The sequence below is a fragment of the Amblyraja radiata genome, chromosome 13 (genome assembly GCF_010909765.2).
Source record: "Amblyraja radiata isolate CabotCenter1 chromosome 13, sAmbRad1.1.pri, whole genome shotgun sequence".
Taxonomy (NCBI): domain Eukaryota; kingdom Metazoa; phylum Chordata; class Chondrichthyes; order Rajiformes; family Rajidae; genus Amblyraja; species Amblyraja radiata.
In genome coordinates, this window is record NC_045968.1 from 55,930,753 (window position 1) to 55,950,313 (window position 19,561).

The window sequence follows — 19,561 nt, forward strand, 5'->3', positions numbered from 1 at the left end:
TAACTGGCTGGTGAAGGAAGCGATGTGTGTCTGTGTTCCAGATTTTTCAGTCGTTTTTGATATCACATGGAATAAATTATGCTGATCCATATTTCTCTCAGGCATATCTAGCCATGTCCATGGAATCTAAATGCACAAATCAATTAGCCGCCTTCTGCAAAGCTACAAATTCTTATGAGCAGAGTTTATGTCTAACCTGGTACTCTTGGAAGCTGGTGCATTATTCTCAATAAACCCCGATGACATGACAATCTCCGTCACAGAGATCGACATCAGAAGATCCTTCAGGAAGATGAACTCTTAAAAAAATGTCTGGACCTGATGATATACCTCGTCCCATTCTCAAAACGTGTGCAGACCACCTGGCTGGAGTTTTTGCGGACATCTTCAACCTCAGGTATGAGGTTCCCATCTGCTTTAAAAGGGCATCAATAATACCAATGCCCAAAAAGAGTAGGTGACATGCCTCAATGACTATCGACCCGTTGCACTAACATCCATGGTGATGAAGTGTTTTGAGAGGTTGGTTATGGCAAATATCAACTCCTACCTCAACAACAAATGGACCCAATACAATTTACCTGACGCCACAACAGGTCAACGGAGGATGCGATCTCGCTGGCTCTCCACTCTGCACTGGACCACTTGGACAATAACAACATAAATATCAGGCTAGACAAAAGTGCTGGAGAAACTTAGCAGGTGCAGCAGCATCTATGGAGCGAAGGAAATAGGCAACGTTTCAGGCCGAAACCCTTCTTCAGTCTGAAGAATGGTTTCTGCCCGAAACGTTGCCTATTTCCTTCGCTCCTTAGATGCTGCTGCACCCGCTGAGTTTTTCCAGCACTTTTGTCTACCTTCGATTTTCCAGCATCTGCAGTTCTTTCTTAAAAACATAAATATCAGGCTGTTGTTCACAGACTACAGCTCGGCTTTCATCACCATTAACCCCTCCAAACTGGTTACCAAGCTCACAGAACTGAGTCTCTGCGCATCCCTCTGCAATTAGATCCTCAACTTCCTCATCAACAGAATAAATCATTACAAATTTGCAGCAAGGTTCCTGCTCGATAACCATCAGCACAGGAGCACATCAAGGCTGTGTGCTCAGCCCCCTGCTCTATTCACTCTATACCCATGAATGTAGCCAGACACAGTTCTAACTCAATGTTCAAATTTGCTGACAACACCATGTTGAATTACATATGATGAGTCAAGAGTAAAGGGAGATCGATTGACTGATCTAATGGTGCCAGAACACCAACCTGGCTCTAAAACCAAGGAACGGATTGTTGACTTTAGAACAGGAAGGCTGAGGATCCACAAACTTGTCTTCATGGACGGGATGGCAGTGGAGAGAGTAATAACTTCAAATTGCTGGGTGTGCATATCTCTGAAGATCTATCCTGAGCCCAGCACATTGATGAAGTCATAAAGAAAGACCATCAATGTCTACTTCCTTAGAAGATTCGGTATGTCAACGAATACTCTCCTGAATTTGGCAGGTGTACATATTGTCTGTTTGCATCATGACCTCAAATGCCCAGGAATAAAGAAGATTGCAAAAATTGGTGAACACCGCTCGATCCATCCCCATCAAAAGGATCTACAGGAGTCGCTGCCTCATAGAAGGCAGCCAGCGTCATTAGAGACCCACACCGCTGGTCTTACTCTCATCTCACTCCTGCCATAAGGAAGAAGGTATTAGGAGCCTAAAAATGGTAACATCCCGGTTCAAGAACAGCTACTGCCAAACAACCATCAAGCTATTACACAGTACAACCTCCAACTAAGCTCTGAACTACATAGACTTGGGGACATATTTTTGTCTTCAGCTATTATTGTTTGTTTTTAATATACTGAACTTTTTTTTATTGCTTGTTATGGTGTTTACAAAGTACTATGTTTACATATCTGTTGTGCTGCAGGAAGCAAAAAATGCATTGCTCCTTTTGGAGACATATGACAATAAAACACTGTTGGATGAACATTATGCCAAACCTCAAATAAAATTAAGACTGGCAAACAACTTTCTCCAGAAGAGGGATACCTGAAATCGAACGGAAACAACAGCTCCACATATCTCCTCTCCAACCATGAATTGTTCCCCCAACATTGCCAAAATCAAATTTTCCCAGCAGCGTGATGCTAGTCCCTTTCGCAAACGGATAATCCATTTTCCACCATTCTTATTAGCTTCATCCTGGAAAGACAAAAAATGATAACTTCAAATATATTAAAATATCATCCATATTACTGTCACCACTCACCCTCAAAATCTGCTGTGACTGTTCAAAATGATTGTCTTGGCTACACTGAGCAAAAATACAAACCGTTGGAGGAACTCCACAGGTTCGGATGAATCTGTGGAGGGAAATGTGCAGATGACATTTCGTGTCGGGAGTCTTCAGATGCCTCTTCATTTTCTTCAACATCTGCTGTCTGATCCAATGAGTTCCTCCAGCAGTTTCTTGCTCAAAATTCCTGCATCTGCAGTGCTTGTGATTCCATCTTGGTTACTCTGTAGCCTTGACAGTCAAGCAGCAGGTTTCCTATCACTCCTTGATATTACAGATTTCCATAACCTAAACACAACTGGTGAAAGCCACCAGTATCATTATGTATGATTGAAAGTCCCAGTTTTCCTTATTTCTTGTAACATTTAAGCACATGCATTCCATTCTTCATTACATCCCAGCATCTGAGGCCAAGCTCCTGTCTGAAACCAGTAGTTCCGACTCTTTGGCAATTAGCAAGACGGAACAAGATGCTGCTCCATCATAATTCAAAAGTCAAATACAACATTCTAGCCATCACCAACCCCTCCTGCATCAGCCATCTCTGCTCTTCATTCATTCCTACTGTTTGAACAACACTTATTCATAACAATTTATCCCCAGGAAAAGACAAATTGCTGGAATAACTCAGCGGGTCAGGCAGCATCTCTGGAGAACATGGATGCAGAAATGGATCTTGAAATTCATCAAGATTACAAGGCAACAACCTCGTGTGTTTTTGGAAATGGAAAAATTATTCATCGGTGGATAGAGAATCAAAATCAATGATCCGGATGCTTAGCCTTAAGATGATCTAGAGGTAGCTCAAATTCTCTATGTAGACTTTAAAGTTAACAAGGACTAAACATAGAAAACACATCACAAATGTGGAAGAGATGATTTAAGCAGAGCTGCCAAGTGTTGTCAGAGCATTTCAGTATTCTAGTACCTGAAAATAAGAATTTTGCTGAGGAAATTGATATTTTTACTCGGAGGCATTTTGCTGAAAAAAAATGTTCGTTTTTATGTGCGGTCATACCCATGTGAGAGTACAAGAATGCATAAATTCTCTACCAATTGACATGTCTTCTACGCACCTTACTTGACAGTGCATTCATTGCCATCTCTTTGTATACTGCTCTTTGAAAGGCTTCCTGCTTTTAGCAGATGACGATGTAGACGCTACTTTGGATTTTTCTCTCTCTCTCTCTCTCTCTCTCTCTCTCCCCCTTGAGCCCACCCACCGTTCTGTAAAATCAAGGCCAATCCCAATGTAATTGCAACCCCACTGGTAACCTTTCACCACTAGGCTTATCCAGAATCCTATCACTACCTGAAAAATAATAAGGCTCAAAGAGAATTCCAAAGACTCATTGTTATACGAGAAGTGATGGCGCATAAATGCCCAGCTTAAACCACTGGATGTGTTGCTAATCTATCCTATTTAGCACACTGGTGCTACACAACATGATGGAGAATGCTCTCAATGTGAAGGGAGAACTTCAGCTCCACCACACTGTTGGGGGGTGGGGGAAGAAAAAGAGAAAAACAAAAACCACACTTTCTAATATTATCATAGAAAAGTACATCCTAGCAGTTAGATTGATGAGAGAGAGGTGAAAGCAGTTCTCCCTCCATCTTGGGTTTTTCATCACCTTATTCTGGTCAAGACTGCCAATTATATCCTTGAGGCTGGGACCAGCTCGGTCAGGGTTAGGGTTATTGTTCAATTTCACAAAGATCACTGAAGTTTTACTGTTCTCAATAACTCTTACAAAATGGAGTAGCACCAGAAATAAAAAAATGTGTCATTCAGAGAGGATACAGAATTTTATGTAAATAAATTAATATGGGATTTTTCTCAGAGAAGAATTATACATGGCTTCCTCCTCTGGCAGAAGAGTTAGTAAAATTGTTCTAATACAGTCTTAGAAAAAGTTAATAACCTGAAACAAAAAAGTTACAAATGTTACTTTAATATACTCTGAAGTAAACCTTTGCATTAAAATTGCACAAGCATTAAAAAACATTTCTGAATGAAAATGCAATTAGTCACCTTTACTTTACCCAGAAATGATATCTGCTCACCTCCCACATTGGTTTAATGCCATCTTTGAACAGGTGAAAGTCACTATGCCCTGTGAGGTCACCAGGTCGAACTAAATGGCTATAAAACCTCCAGAACTGTTCAACCTAAAGAAAGGAAGGAAAATATCTGATTAAATTTAAGCATATTTGCTACGGTATTAGATTAGATAGATCTAATCTAATTGATCTAATCTAATAGATAGATTAGATAGCCTTTATTGTCATTCAGACCGAAGTCTGAACGAAATTGAAGCAGTCATACATACAATACAATACAATAAAAAACAACAATAAACACATATTAACATCCACCACAGTGAGTCCACCCAACATCTCCTCACTGTGATGGAGGCAAAAGTCTTAGGTCTCCAGTCTCTTCCCTCCTCTTCTCCCTCTGCGCTGAGGCGATACCCCCTGGGCGATGTTACAACTGTCCCGCGGCTCAAACACCGCGGCCCGGGGTGGTCGAAGCTGCCGCTCACCAGTCCTGCTGACGCAGCCGCTGGCCCGCGGCCGAACCCCGGACTCAGGCCACCGCCACCAGAACACCATCCCAGCCACCGGAGCACCGTTCCAGCCCCGAGCCGGATCGCCCTCACCGTTCCAGCCCTCAGCCGGATCGCCCTATCCCGAGCCAATTTAACATTGTGCATGGCACAAAGAACTGAGGATTTTTAACTTTATATAAAAATGAGTGTGGCATGACGGCAGGACCAAATTAATTATCTGATAACTACTGAAAGAGACCAATAAGGACTTCCTTTGATTCTGAACAAATTGATAATGAAGTGCATAAATACGGAGAGTGCGATTTTTTTTTGTGTCTCTGCATGTTAAAATTTCAGCGTATATTTTCAATAATAATCAGACCAGTGTCCGACTGGACAGTTTGTAAACAATAGCAAAATACATTTGTGATCTTCCATTAAAAATTTAGCATAATACCCGTAAAGACCAATCATTGTTACTTTTAGCTAGTTAAATAGATTCTCATCTATGAAACTGAATATATACAGTGATAATTAGTTCTTCATTAAAATAATAAATTGCTAACGTGGCCACCAATGAATGTTATGACACCTCCTGCCAGCAAATTGAAGAAAACAATTTGATTTCACTGCTGTTTCACCGAGTCTGCAACTTTTCATGAACTATTTTTGTAATCATGTCAATTCAATCCCTCAATGAGATTATTACTTCGTATAAACTCCCTGTTTTAATTTCATACAGCAATTATTATTCCTCTTAAAATGTAAGTGTATGTTTTGGGTCGGATTTAAAAGGCTCACACTGAGGGTGCGGTGTGAATCGAGGCAAGTTCTCTCAACAAAATAGGAGAAGTAAACATTTTTTTAAACTGCATTACAGAAGAACCTGAATCATCATAGTTAGATAAGAAGTGTTCAAGCTGATTAATGAAAATATGATGGATAGACATTCCATCCTAAAACTAGGGAGCATTGTATGTCTTAAATATATATAGTAACAATTTACATCCAGTTCCTTCGAAATGCTACTATTTCTTCTCTATATAGAATGCATGAATTTACCTGCAAATAAACCTGATTCTAAGAAATTTAACATACCTTTCTTTTTACGTAAATTATTCTCTAGTAGTAAATGCAGGGCATGCAAGCAAACCAAAATTGTAAAGCAAAAAAAAAAAAATTGCAGATGGAAATCTGAAATATAAACAGAAAATGCTACAGATAGTCAGGTCAGTCAGAAACAATGATTCAGGTTAATGTTTCGGAATTAATGATTCCCTCTCTACAGATCACGCTAGTACCTTCTGTTTTTATTGCAAACCAAATGTTTCATATAACAAATCACATAGGTTATCGTCAAAGATTCCAGACTATTGGACCAATGAAAACTGCAAATAAAAATGATATTAGTAGAAGCATAAATGAATTGCTAGTAGATTTGACCAGGTTTCACTTCAATACAAACTAAAAATAAGGATATTTTTAAATCATTTTAAACAGTTTATTCAAACTTGCATCCCTGATGAAAAAAATGTAAACATTGAAAGTTTCCAAGCTGTACAAAGATACAGCAAATACTAGACTCACCAATAGATCCACTCCTACTTGTTTCTCTCTTTTTATATGCAGTTCGAATAAAGACATCCCTCATTCACAATCAAAACACCTAACAATCACCACTTTTTGGAAGGCACTGGCCAATTTCAGTTATCAAACAAGCAAATACCACTGCACAACAAAAAGATGGGAGTCGTGCTTTCAAGGTTAATGCAACAATTGATAACAATTTCTATTACCAATGCCAATAGACCTAATAAAAATCTCACACTTGGCTATGTACAGAAATAGGACAAACAGCATGCAGGTCATGTGAAAAAAGCTGTAATTATTTATTAAATTCACTAAATGCTCTATTACATGTAATTAAATCGTTAGTTAGAGCACTGAATCATCCGTGTCATTATAATTGGCAAGCAAGAACAAATGTTGCATTGGCCACTTTCAATTTGGCTAGGAACATTATAATTTAAAATAAAGAATTAGATTAAATATAATCTATAATATAATTTTTTACCAATCTTTAATATAAAACAATCCTTTTTAATTTGACATTTATTGACCCAGGTCCACTTAAATTATTTAAAATAATTCAGCTGAAAAATGTAATTGGTCTGCATTATGAACTACCAATGAAATCATTATTTGCAGTTTATCTTTTGGAATAATCAAATGAGGAATAGTCAGCATAACAGATGAAGAAATAAAATTGTTGCAGTATGATTGAAAAATATTAACCTGGTTGATAGTTTGTTCATAAATACCTTAATTGTAGAAACAGGAAACAGGCTCTTTGGCCAACTCTTCCATACTGACCAAGGTGCCCCTTCCAAGCTATTCCTATTTACCAGCGTTAGGCCCATATTCCTCTACACCTTTCCTATCCATATACCTGTCCAAATTACTTTTAAATGCTGTTATTGTGCCTGCCTCAACTACTTTCTCTGGAAGCTCGTTCCATATACCCACCACTCACTGTGTAAAAAGTGGCCCATCAGGATCCTATTAAATCTTCTCCGTCCACATAAACCTTGTCCCTCTAATTCTTCTGAAGAAGGGTTTCGGCCCGAGGCATTGCCTATTTCCTTTGCTCCATAGATACTGCCGCATCCGCTGAGTTTCTCCAGCACTTTTGTCTACCCTCTAGTTCTTCATTCATCTGTGCATTCACCCAATCTAATCCCCTTATAAACGTTTACACCTCTGTGAGATCACCCCTCAGCTTCCTGCACTTAAAGGAATAAAGTCCTAGTCTGCCCAACATCTCCCGACAACTCAGGCCTTCGAGTCCTGACAACATCCTCATAAATTTTCTCTACACTTTTTCCACCTTAATGGCATATTTTCTTTAACAGTATGACCAAAACTGAACACAATACTCCAACAACTAATAGCAAAAACACTTCCCAATTCTAATGTGGTTGGATAATATTCAACAGTAACATCGGCGTTTTGCACTCTACTTTTGAAATTCATTCCATTTACTTTGAGGCAGAATACAACATACAAATGTTACTGTGATAGTGGCTAGGATTAATTTCAAGACACTTTAATATTGCGCCAGAGAGTAACATAGAAACATAGAAACATAGAAAGTAGGTGCGAGAGTAGACCACCAGGTCCGTCGAGCCCGCACCGCCATTCGCTCATGGCTGAACACTAAACAGACACACTTACCCACAAACAGTAGACACAAGACACAGAACACAAGACACTACCCTCCCCTTTATACCGCTATCACCCCTCTCCACCCCAAGAACCGCGTGATCTCCTGGGGGAGGCAAAAAAACGGATAAAAACCCAGGTCCAATTCGGGAAAAAAATCCGGGAAATTCCTCTCCGACCCCAATCCAGGCGATCGACACTTGTCCAGGAGATCACTCCTGGACAAAAATTATATTATTTCTCTTGCTTAAAATTGTCCTGAATTTCTTTCCAGCAAGATCATATGCAATGCAAAGCAACAAGGACAAGAATAAAGAAAATCCAAGAAATAAAATCTCATATCCGATAACCTCGCCCTAGTAAAATCCTTAATGGCTAGTAAAAAACGTGCTGCTCACAGATGCAAATGTTCCAATCTGTTTAACATTTTGCTCATAGCTCTGAGAGCTGGTGGGTCGACCTGGCGTACGTCTGGAATACCAAAATGTATAGTTGTACTGTAGAGGGTGTTCTCCTGGGCCAGGGACAACTGCCTGTGGGGAACAAAATATTACAATGAAAATGCAGGATTTTGTTGTATGGTTATGCTCCTGATTTTTAAACAGTAATTAATACTTTCTTGACTGTAGCAAGCTGCTTTAAAAGTCAATTTGACTTCCTTGTTACTCATATTTCCACATTGCTTCTGCTGCCTGGTTAATTTATATTTTTCCACACTAGTAAAATGTTTGTATGTTAAACCAGACCTTGTATACATTTAAAAACATCAAAATTATATAACATCCAGGAAAGTTAACACATTATTTCCCCATTTTTGCATTGGATTTACATTTCCCACAAGTTATTCTTTTCACAAATTATCATCCAAATTTCATGTCAAAGTTCACAAAGATACATCTTGCAAAGTCAAAATTGTTATATGTCAATTTAAAGCAGAGCTATTTCACAAAAGCACAAATATGATAGAACAGACACACTGAACACCATTTATTTGGCTTTATATTCAAACTTGAGAAAAATATTTGAACAAAGTATCAAATTCTCTTGGAGCCGTCTTAGAGCGGCTGCTTGACATCCTCAAGGGCAGTAGCCGGAAGTTGTGCATGTTGGCAAAAACGATATAGGTAGGAAAGAGGAAGGAGGTTCTGCAACATGAGTATAGGGAATTAGGTCAAAGGCTGAAAAGCAGGACCTCCAGACCAGTAATCTCTGGATTGCTTCCAGTGCCATGTGCTCATGAGAGTACCACAAGAAAGAAAGGGAAGATGAATGTGTGGCTGAGGGATTGGTGCAAGGGGCAGGGATTCAGATTTCTAGACCATTCAGATTTCTAGACCATTAAAGTTGGTACGGAGGGAGATGAGAGAACGTAGAGAGGACAGAATAAGCAGGAAAAAGGCAGAGAGCCTTTTCACCCTTCACCTCCCCCCTCGACTCCATCCAAGGTCCCAAGCAGTCGTTCCAGGTGCGACAAAGGTTCACCTGTATCTCCTCCAACCTCATCTACTGCATCCGCTGCTCTAGATGTCAGCTGATTTACATCGGTGAGACCAAGCGTAGGTTGGGCGATCGTTTCGCCCAACACCTCCGCTCAGTCCACAATAACCTACCTGACCTCCCGGTGGCTCAGCACTTCAACTCCCCCTCCCATTCCCAATCCGACCTCTCTGTCCTGGGTCTCCTCCATTGCCAGAGTGAGCAACAGCGGAAATTGGAGGAACAGCACCTCATATTCCGTCTGGGGACCTTGCGTCCTTATGGCATTAACATAGAATTCTCCCAATTTGGCTAGCCCTTGCTGTCTCCTCCCCTTCCTTAACCCTCTAGCTGTCTCCGCCCACCCTCCCATCCGCCCGCCCTCGGGCTCCTCCTCCTCCTCCCCTTTTCCTTCTTTCTTTCCCCCACCCCCCATCAGTCTGAAGAAGGGTTTCGGCCCGAAACGTCGCCTATTTCCTTCGCTCCATAGATGCTGCTGCACCCGCTGAGTTTCCCCAGCAATTTTGTGTACCAGCGAGGAAGGAATGTTAGTTTAAACTGCACGTATTTTAATGCAAGAGACCTGACTGGTAAGGCAGGTGAGCTTAGGGCATGGATAGATATGGGCAACTGGGACATTGTCGCCATTACAGAAACCTGTTTAAGAGAGGGGCAGGACTGGCAGCTCAATGCTTCAGGAGAGACAGACGTGAGGGTAACAGAGGAAGGGGTGTTGGTTAAGGAGGATGTCACGGCAGTTGTCAGAGGTGACATTACGGATGGTTCATCTAGTGAGGCTATATAGGTGGAGCTAAGGATCAAGAAAGGGATGATCACCTTGTTGGGGGTGTACTACAGGCTTTCTAATAGTCAACAGGAATTTAAAGAACAAATATGCGAAGAGATTGCAGAGCTACAGGTCAAACAAGGTTGACATAGTAGGGGTTTTTAATGTTTCCAATATTGACTGGGAATATCAGTGTGAAAGGTGTAGATAGGGTACAATTTGTCAAAAGTGTTCAGGAGAGTTTTCTCCAGCAATATGTAGAGGACCCCATACCAGAGAGAACCACACGATCTAGTCTTGGGAAATGATCTCTTCATCCCAGCTAGACAAAAATGCTGGAGAAACTCAGTGGGTGAGGCAGCATCTATGGAGCGAAGGAATAGGTGAAAAAATAGTCTGAAGAAGGGTCTCTACCCGAAACGTCACCTATTCCTTTGCTCCATAGAAGCTGCCTCACCCGCTGAGTTTCTCCACCATTTTTGTCTAACTTCGATTTTTCCGGCATCTGCAGTTCTTTCCTAAACTCTTCATCCCAGCCATTACTGGTCTAATCGTTATTCTGAGACCATGGCCCTTGGTCCCAGATGAATTCTACAGTTGCAAAATGTGATTTGAACTCTGCTCTGCTGCTTAGAGTCAGAGGGACGTTCATTTGAATATGACATCTCATATCAATAGGTGGCGAACTAATTTCAACAAAAGAGCATGGTACTGGGAAGTGGAATTGTTTAGAAGTTTATATTTTATACACCCAAAATATAACCCTACTAACAACATGCTATTTCATTGAGGTGGTCTTCCCACTTGATAGAACACTGCACAGCAACTACTGAGATTGTACTTGACATTTACAGTGCCTTTGATTCACACTGAAATGCTATTCAAAACTGTGAATTTATATGTATTAAAATAAAAACAAGTTGAGGGTACAGACTTCAGGGAGAGCAAGGAGAACAGAAGCCTTGTTTGCTCAAAAAAGAAAGTATTAGATCAAAGAAGTTGCAATTTTAATACTTTATTGGATATTATCTTAAATGTCAAACCTCAGCCATGAAAGCACAAAAGATGGCAAATCATGACCTGGACAGTTACCAGCAGAGAGACACAAAAATCTGGAGTAACTCAGTAAATCGGACAGTCAATGCTATCTGTCCAGCTGAGTTACTCCAGCTTTTTGTGTCTATCTTCGGTTTAAAACAGCATCTGCCGTTCTTTCCTACACAGTTCCCAGCAAATGTTGGGATGAGGACCACAAAGGCTGCAGTCAAGAAAGGGTGATCTGGTCAGTCATCAGAAGTAAGCAGACTATCTGTAGATTGATTCCTGAATATGAGAGGCCCAACTTGTAACATAGAAGGGTAGAACAAAAGGCAATGGGTCTGCAGTCAGATTAGCGTAAATAAACTCTCAACCTTAAGTAAGGAATATCGCCATTAAATTATTTGTGCAAAGTTTAGACGTTGACAGGCAAATAAAACCCACTTTGAATGCACACAAATCAGCTATCCACAGGTTTGTTTCACCAAGAAGTCCATGAGTGAGACAGTTGGCAGTTGTTTAAGCTCTCTTTTTCTTAAAGCAATGTGTTATGCTCCTACCTTCCTTTTGGTAATGTTTTGAGTCTTCTCTTTATCTGTTTTTTCTTTCTCATTCTCTTTCTGTGAGTGGTTATTCTCATGATGTTCTTGGTCTCCACTATCATCATCTTTTAAACTGCAAATGAGGAAAGCATTGAAAATACTCTTCAAAAATAGTGTAACAATCATTTTCTATTATATGGAAAAAGAAGTGGTTTATCGGTAGGTTAAATGGTCTTTGCTTACAACATCATCTGGCAAATAATGCCATAAACTGAAATTACAAATACATAACCAGTAGCTCTGAAAATGTTCTACATATGATCTTCAAAAATCACAAGTTGCACAATCTGTAAACCGGGGTGGGAGATTGCAACCTTCACGTGGTCCACGCTGTTTTGACAAAAGGGCCTGTCCCAATGTACGAGGTAATTCAAGAGTTCTCCCGAGTTCTCCCCTAATTCGAGCTCGTGTAATGTACGTAGCGGGTACGTAGGAGCTTGAGAATGTCACGTAGCGGCTCATACGAGTAAAAAGTAACAATCTTTTTCATCACGAGTATTTTTTTACTCGTGGACATTTTTCACAGTGTTGAAAAAACGTCACGAGTTTACCGGATTTCCCAGAGTACCTACCGTTACTCGTACGAGCCGCTACGTACATTACACAAGCACGAATCAGGAGAGAACTCGGGAGAACTCTTGAATTACCTCGTACAGTGGGACAGGCCCTTTATGCAATCACCCGATGTGCACAAACAAGATAGAACAAGTTGACTTACAACTTTAGGCTGTGCACGCCATACGCAAGAAGAAGATCTGTAAACCGTGTGTGAGGAACATTCAATTAATGTATTCACATGTTCAAGGCACAGTCTGTCTTCAAGTGAAGACATTCTTTGCACCCTAATCTCTCAATCACCCACATACAGATGCAATTATTAATAACTGTAAAGTCATAGATTGTTGATTATGATTTTTTTTCTTAAACTAGATTATATAATAGAGTTAATCACACCAATTACTTGTCACATATAATTTACTGTTTGGTTCAATGGCACTGATTGGCCTGCTTAATTCAGGACATTCAGTGCCATTGAGCCAAACAATAAATTGTATTTGACAAGTAATAGTATGATAAGTTTTCACTCCATTGATTGGGAATCGCCTTAAGATTCACTTGGAAAACAGATCAGGTTTCCGCTTTCCATTTTTCCAAACAGCATTGCAGGATACCATTTCAACCCATCAATTCTATGCTGACTCGCTGAATAATCAATACTATTCCAATACTAAATGTTTCCCTATAACCTGTTCTGACCCCAGGGAAATTTACAGTTGCCAATTAACCCAGTATGCTTTGTGGAAAGAAACTGGAGCACTTGAACAAAACCAACATTATCACCGGGAGAATTTGAAAACTCCACAAAGATAGCAATAGAAGTCAGGATTGAATATTAATCTCTGGAGCTATGAGACAGTAGCTTTACCAGCCATATCACTGTGCTGCCCAGTTATGAGAAATGAGTAAATAATCTGAAGCAGATTTCAATGGACCAAGAAAGTTAACAAGAGATCTGATGATGACAAGGCTTTGTTTTAAATTAATCAGAAAAAAGTTTTACGAGCCAGTGAACAAAATAATTTTATGAGCTACTAAAGGACATTTTTTAGGACTTCAAATCCCTTACCAGAAGCAGTGGTAAATGCAGAATTCATAACCATGCAAAATGGATAGATAAATATTTAGTAGATAAACAGTCCGAGGGGGGGGGGGGGGGGGGGGGGGGGGGGGGGGGGGAGAAACAAAGGAAAGACGTTTGTGAACATATTTTCAGAAAGCCAGAAATGATGCAAATTCTATGATTCAAACTTAAAATATAACACATCTCTTCAGCAGATGGACATTCCTTTCAGAATTCAGTCTGAAGAAATGTCCTGACCCAAAACATCACCAATCAATTTTCTCCAGAGACGCTGGCTGGCCCGCTACGTTACTCCAGCATTTTGTGTCTATCTTTGGTATAAATCAGCATCTGAAGTTCATTTTCATTACATCTCTTCAGTACATGTACCCCGTTCCTGCTTTCTCCCTATCCATTGATTCCTTTAGCCCTAAGAGCTAACTCTACCTCTCTCTTGAAAACATGCAATGAATTGGCCTCCAGTGCCTGTTGTGGCAGAAAATTCCAAAGATTCACAACTCTCCGTGTGAAAAGGGTTTTCCTCGTCTCAGTCCTAAATGGCCTACCCCTTATTCTTAAACTGTGACCCGTGTCTGGACTCCCCCAACATCGGGAACATTTTTCCTGCGCCTAACCTGTCCAATCCTTTAAGAATTTATATTTCTATAACATTCCCTCTCATCCTTCTAAATTCCAGTGAATAGACGCCCAGTCGACCGATTCTTTCATCATATGTCAGCTGCACTTCCTCAATGGCAATAATGTCCTTCTTCAAATTAGGAGACCAAAACTGCACAGAATACTCCAGGTGCGGCCTAACCAGGGCCCTGTGAACTGCAGTAGGACATCCAAAACTCAAATCCTCTCACAATGAAGGCCAACATGCCATTAGCTTTCTTCACTGCCTGCTGTACCTGCATGCAAATAGTTTGAAATAACTATTTTATGACACCAAAAACCCACAAGGAACAATTATTAGATACATCATAATTCAACTTGATGTAGGAAAACGACGTGAATATTATATGTTCTTGTGGTATTGTTTGAAACACTGACTTGCTATTGGAGAAAAACTGCAGGAGAAAAAGGAGTCATGATGGGGCTTGATAGATTATGAACTCATTTATTAACGCTCGGTGCCAACAACAGCATAACAAAATACTAAATAAAAATAGCACCAATTAATCGGCATGGAACAGAAGAGCAGCTGAATGACTGGAATTGCTAGTTGGTTTTCCTCTGTTCAATATATTGGTATTGGTATTTTATTATTATTGTCACATACAGAGATAGTGAAAAAAATGGTTTTGCATGCTATTCGGTCAAACCATACCATACACGAGTACAATGAAGCCATACACAAGAGCAACAAGTAGCACAGTGAAAAATAATTAGAATGCAGAATATAGAATGGAATACTTTATTGCCACACGTGACAAGGCACAGTGAAATTCTTTGCTTGCAGACCCATGGTATAGTATTATAGCTCTTGAGAAAGTACACAGAAAAAAGAGCAAGGGCAGCAATGAGGTAGGTTGGGAGTGCGGGGCTAAGACCTTAGATTATGATAGGTTTGTTTAGTAACAGTCTAATAACAATAAGGAATAATCTTTTCCTGAATCTAGTAGCACGTGCTGTCAAGCTTTTGTATTTTCTGCTTTCTGGGAGAGGGGTTAGAGAAAAGAGGAAATGATTGAGGTCCTTAATTATTTTGGCATCTTTTGCGAGGCAGCATTAAGATGGAATTAATTTGAGGGGGGTGGGAGGCTGATTTATATGACAGTCTATTGCTCATCCACAACCCTCTGCAATGTTTGCAGTCTTGGGCAGAGCAGTGGCCAAACCAAGGTGTGATGCATCCTGATAGATTACTTTGAACTGTGAATTTTATTTTTAATTGATAAGGGTTATTAGAAACATGCCAAATGTTCTTAATCTTCTGTGGAAGGAGAAGTATTGGTGTGTTTTCTTGGTTGTAACATCAAAGTGGTTGGGCCAGGAAAATTATTGGTGATATTTACACCCAAGAACTTGAAGCTCTCAACCATCTCCACTTCAACACCATTGTTGCTGACTGAGATGTACATCATCCTGTTTCCTGAAGTCGATGACTAGCAGCTTGTCTTGCTGACATTGAGGGAGAGGTTGTTGTTACCATGATACTAAGCTCTCTTAGGGTTACTTAGTCTCCTTCCTGTACTCATCAGTGTTCAAGATCTGGACCGCAACAATGGTGCCATCTGCAAAATTGTAAATTAAGTTAGAGCCTAATTTGACCACATAGTCATAAGTATAGCAGGGGGTTAAGAATGTATCCTTGCAGGGCACCAATGTTGAGAATTTTCATGGAGGATGTTTTGTTGCCTGTTGCTATTGATTGTGGTCTATGGCATAAGAAGTCAGGGATCCAGTTGCAGTGGTGGGAGGAATGGGGCTGAGTCGCATGCCCGGGAACCCCAATATCTCTCATTTCCCTTTCCCCTGACTCTCAGTCTGAAGACGGGTCTCGACCCGAAACGTCACCTGTTCCTTTTCTCCAGAGATGCTGTCTGACCCGCTGAGTTACTCCAGCGTTGTGTGTCTATCCCAGGTCCAGGGGGTTGGAATGAATTATGATGCAGACCAAATTTTGCAAAGTCCATAACTACGGATGAATTCACTCATTGTGATTACAGATCCACAAACTGATAGGAAGGCATGAAATGTCAAGTCACCTGCGTAAAAGCCAAAAATAAACACTTGTGATCAACACAAAATGCTGGAGTAACTCAGCGGTCAGGCAGCATCTGAATTATGCTGCCTGACCTGCTGAGTTACTCCAGCATTTTGTGTCCATCTTTGGTGTAAACCAGTATCTGCAGTTCCTTCCTACACAATAAGCACCTATGGATATACAAGAATGCCAATGTTCATAAGCGCCTTGAGTACTTAAGCGCCTTGAGTATTAGAAAGGCGCTATATAAATCCCATCCATTATTATTATTATTCATTTCTAGCTTACTTCAAAGTTGCTGAAGCCTAAAATTTGAATGGTTTATCCGGGATTATTCAGGAGTTACAAAATTATGTGGAAGTAGCAACCATTACTTCAAAACCAGTCTTCGGAATTTGTTTGAATGTTTATTGCAAAGAATAATCAGTTTGAAATTAAAAGCACAGCTAAGCAAACAGACAAGTTTTCTATTCTAGTTGGCATCAGCCAAATGTAAGACAATGGGTGATGTTAACTGGCCAACATCATACCAGAAATGTCAGACAGTATATGTGGAGGGAGATCACCTGGATCCACCTATTCCATGCCCCCTCGTCTCTTTATACAGGCTATCTCCCCTCCATTCCTTCAGACCTGAGGAAGTGTTCGACCCAAGATATCAAACGTCCATTTCTATTCAAAGATGTTGCCTGGCCCACCGAGTTCCTCCACATTCAAGCATCTGGCAGACTTTCGTGCCTCTATCTTTTTGGCATTCATAATCTTTTACTGGAAAATTGTCAAAACGCAAAACCATCAAACGGAATGCAGTGACAAAAAGCAAGCAGTTTATCAGATAATAAAGGAAGATACATTGCAACCGGACAAGCTGGTCCCTTGAACATTGTATTTTACTTGGCCAACTTGGGCTGCCTTGATTTACAAAATAAGAAAGTGAAACCGTGAACATAGCGCAATGTTAACAGATGAAGACGCTGTTAAACCACTTGGAGATGGAAGTGATTCTAACTGCAGCCCTGTTGCCAGCGTTTGGTGGATGGATGAAGGAAGGAAGGAAGGAAAGAATGAATGGAGGGAGGGAGGCATTTGCAGCAGAGCGGGGCGGCCGGGCATTTTTAAATGGATGGACTTCGCGAACAAGGCCGCCAGCAGCGGAGGTAAAGGGATGAGGAGGGGATGGGGTAAGGAGCCAGTTACTCACGCGTCGAACTTGTTGTTCATGGCGGCGGCGACTCTCCTCGTTGGGGGGGACAATCCCCGTGGAGCGGCGGCTCCAGCTGCGCCTTTACCCGCGGGACTGGACGGTGCGGGCGGGCACATCCGGGGCACCGCGCCCGCCCGCCCGCCCGCACACGTCACGCTCCATAGCAACGGCCGCCGCCGGTGGAGGAACACGAAACGTCGCCCATTCCTTCTCTCCAGAGATGCTGCCTGTCCCGCTGTTACTCCAGCTTTTTGTGTCTACCTTCGGTTTAAACCAGCATCTGCAGTTCCTTCTCACACACTTTAACCCCCCCTGTCTGTCCTGGGCCTCCTCCACTGTCAGAGTGAGGCTCAGCGCATATTGGAGGAACAGACCTCATATTTCGCTTGGGCAGCTTACACCCCAGCGGTATGAACATTGACTTCTCTAACTTCAACTGACCCTTGCTTTCCCCCTCTCTTCATCCCTCCTCCACCCTAGTTCGACTAGTTTCACATCCTCCTGATTAATTATGCCTCCTCAGCTAACAATGAACCTTTCTACATTTCCTTAGCATTTCCCTGACTCTCAGTCTGAAGAAGGGTCTAGACCCAAAACGCACCCATTCCTTCTCATCCAGAGATGCTGCTTGTCCCGCCGAGTTACTCCAGCATTTAGTGTCTTATCTTTGGTTGAATGGAGGAGGCGGGGAAAGACCTGTATTCTCATCGCGAGTTGCAGTAGGTTCCCCCAAACACTTCACAGCAAATGTAGCAATGTTACAAAACTTTGAGATTTAAAAAATCAAGTCTGCAATTTATCCCATCAGATAAAGCATAAAAAGAAGTTTAATTTGACACTTAATTCACTTTCATATCTTCAGTATTTAAAAAGTCATGGCCATTTTCATACTCGGAAATTAGCATCTTGTTCCCTATTGCTTTTCCATTGACTTAACTCAAAAGCTGTGATCGAGGACAGTCAAAAGCCCATAACTTTCTTAAACATTAGGAGAACTGAATGGAATTTTCAGTTATTATAGATTGAAGCATTCTGAAACAAATATGAAACAATCTTACTTGGATGAACTGAAATTAAAGCATATAATTAGTTAGTTACCTAATTGTAGCTAATTACAAAATTCAATTACTAGATCTAAACATCTATCCATTTCTTAAGAAAAGTTAACATTTTAAAAAAGCCTACGTGTCCAAATAACATTCACACAAGAATTCACAATAAAACATGATTTTTAAATCTCATTGTCATGAATTTATAGGCCAAATGGAAGGAATTTAGTGTTTAATTCCTGTAAATTAATGGGCATTTAAATCATCTTGTGAGAGGGATTTTGTGGAACGCGCTGGTTTGGAACGTTGCGGTTGCAGTGAATTTAAACCCCATATCGGAAGGAAAAATACTGCCGGTTCGTATATTTACATAATGACATTTTCACAACGTGAAATTTTAATTAAAGGCAGCCTAAGAAGCAAGTTTATATGAAAATATAAACAGCATACCTTGCCTTGTCTCCTACGTGAGATCTGTCCCGTTGTCGGCGTTGACGGCATTTGAAGATGATTTTAATTTTACTCCAACAATTAAATTATCCAGCGCTAATTTTAATACTTAATAAAACGTCAGTCAAAGCGATTTTTCTTTAGCAACTAAACAGCCTGAAAGAGATCGATTTGAATAGGCTGCAGAAAAATCGCATTTTAAACCCGCCCCCCTCTCAAAGGCGCCAAAGTCGCGCACACGGGCAGTGGCAGAACTGCAGCGCCGCTGAAGGTAAGTTTTGTAACATACCTACATATTGGAGGAATTGCACCTCATATTTCGCTTGGGCAGCTTACACTCCAGCGGTATGAACATTGACTTCTCCAACTTCAACTAACCCTTCCTTTCCCTCTCTTCATCCCTCCTCCACCCTAGTTTGACTAATTTCACATCCTCCTGATTAATTATGCCTCCTTGACAACCCCCCCCCCCCCCTCAGCCAACAATGAACCTTTCTACATTTCCTTGATCAGCATTTCTCTCGTCTCCCTCTCCCCCTGACTCTCA

At 40.9% G+C, this 19,561-nt stretch overlaps 1 protein-coding gene across 7 annotated transcripts in view; it reads right to left on the bottom strand.

Annotated features, from left to right (window-relative positions):
* Positions 1-17,632, bottom strand: part of eif4e2 (eukaryotic translation initiation factor 4E family member 2) — a 51,488-nt gene extending 33,856 nt beyond the window's left edge. For 6 of the 7 annotated variants that reach the window (XR_004413842.1, XM_033032132.1, XM_033032131.1 and 3 more), the window contains exons 1-5: positions 17,513-17,628; positions 11,936-12,050; positions 8,473-8,607; positions 4,365-4,469; positions 2,051-2,203 (exon numbers count right to left, since the gene is read on the bottom strand). Coding sequence is in view for 6 of the 7 variants with exons in the window: in XM_033032132.1 (XP_032888023.1) it covers positions 2,051-2,203; positions 4,365-4,469; positions 8,473-8,607; positions 11,936-12,050; positions 17,513-17,532 (528 nt within the window). In the remaining variant the exon portion in view is untranslated. Of the gene's footprint in view, positions 1-2,050; positions 2,204-4,364; positions 4,470-8,472; positions 8,608-11,935; positions 12,051-17,512 lie in introns of all 7 variants that reach the window. The other variant, XM_033032129.1, reaches the window with a different exon arrangement.
* Between the last annotated feature and the right edge of the window lie 1,929 nt (positions 17,633-19,561).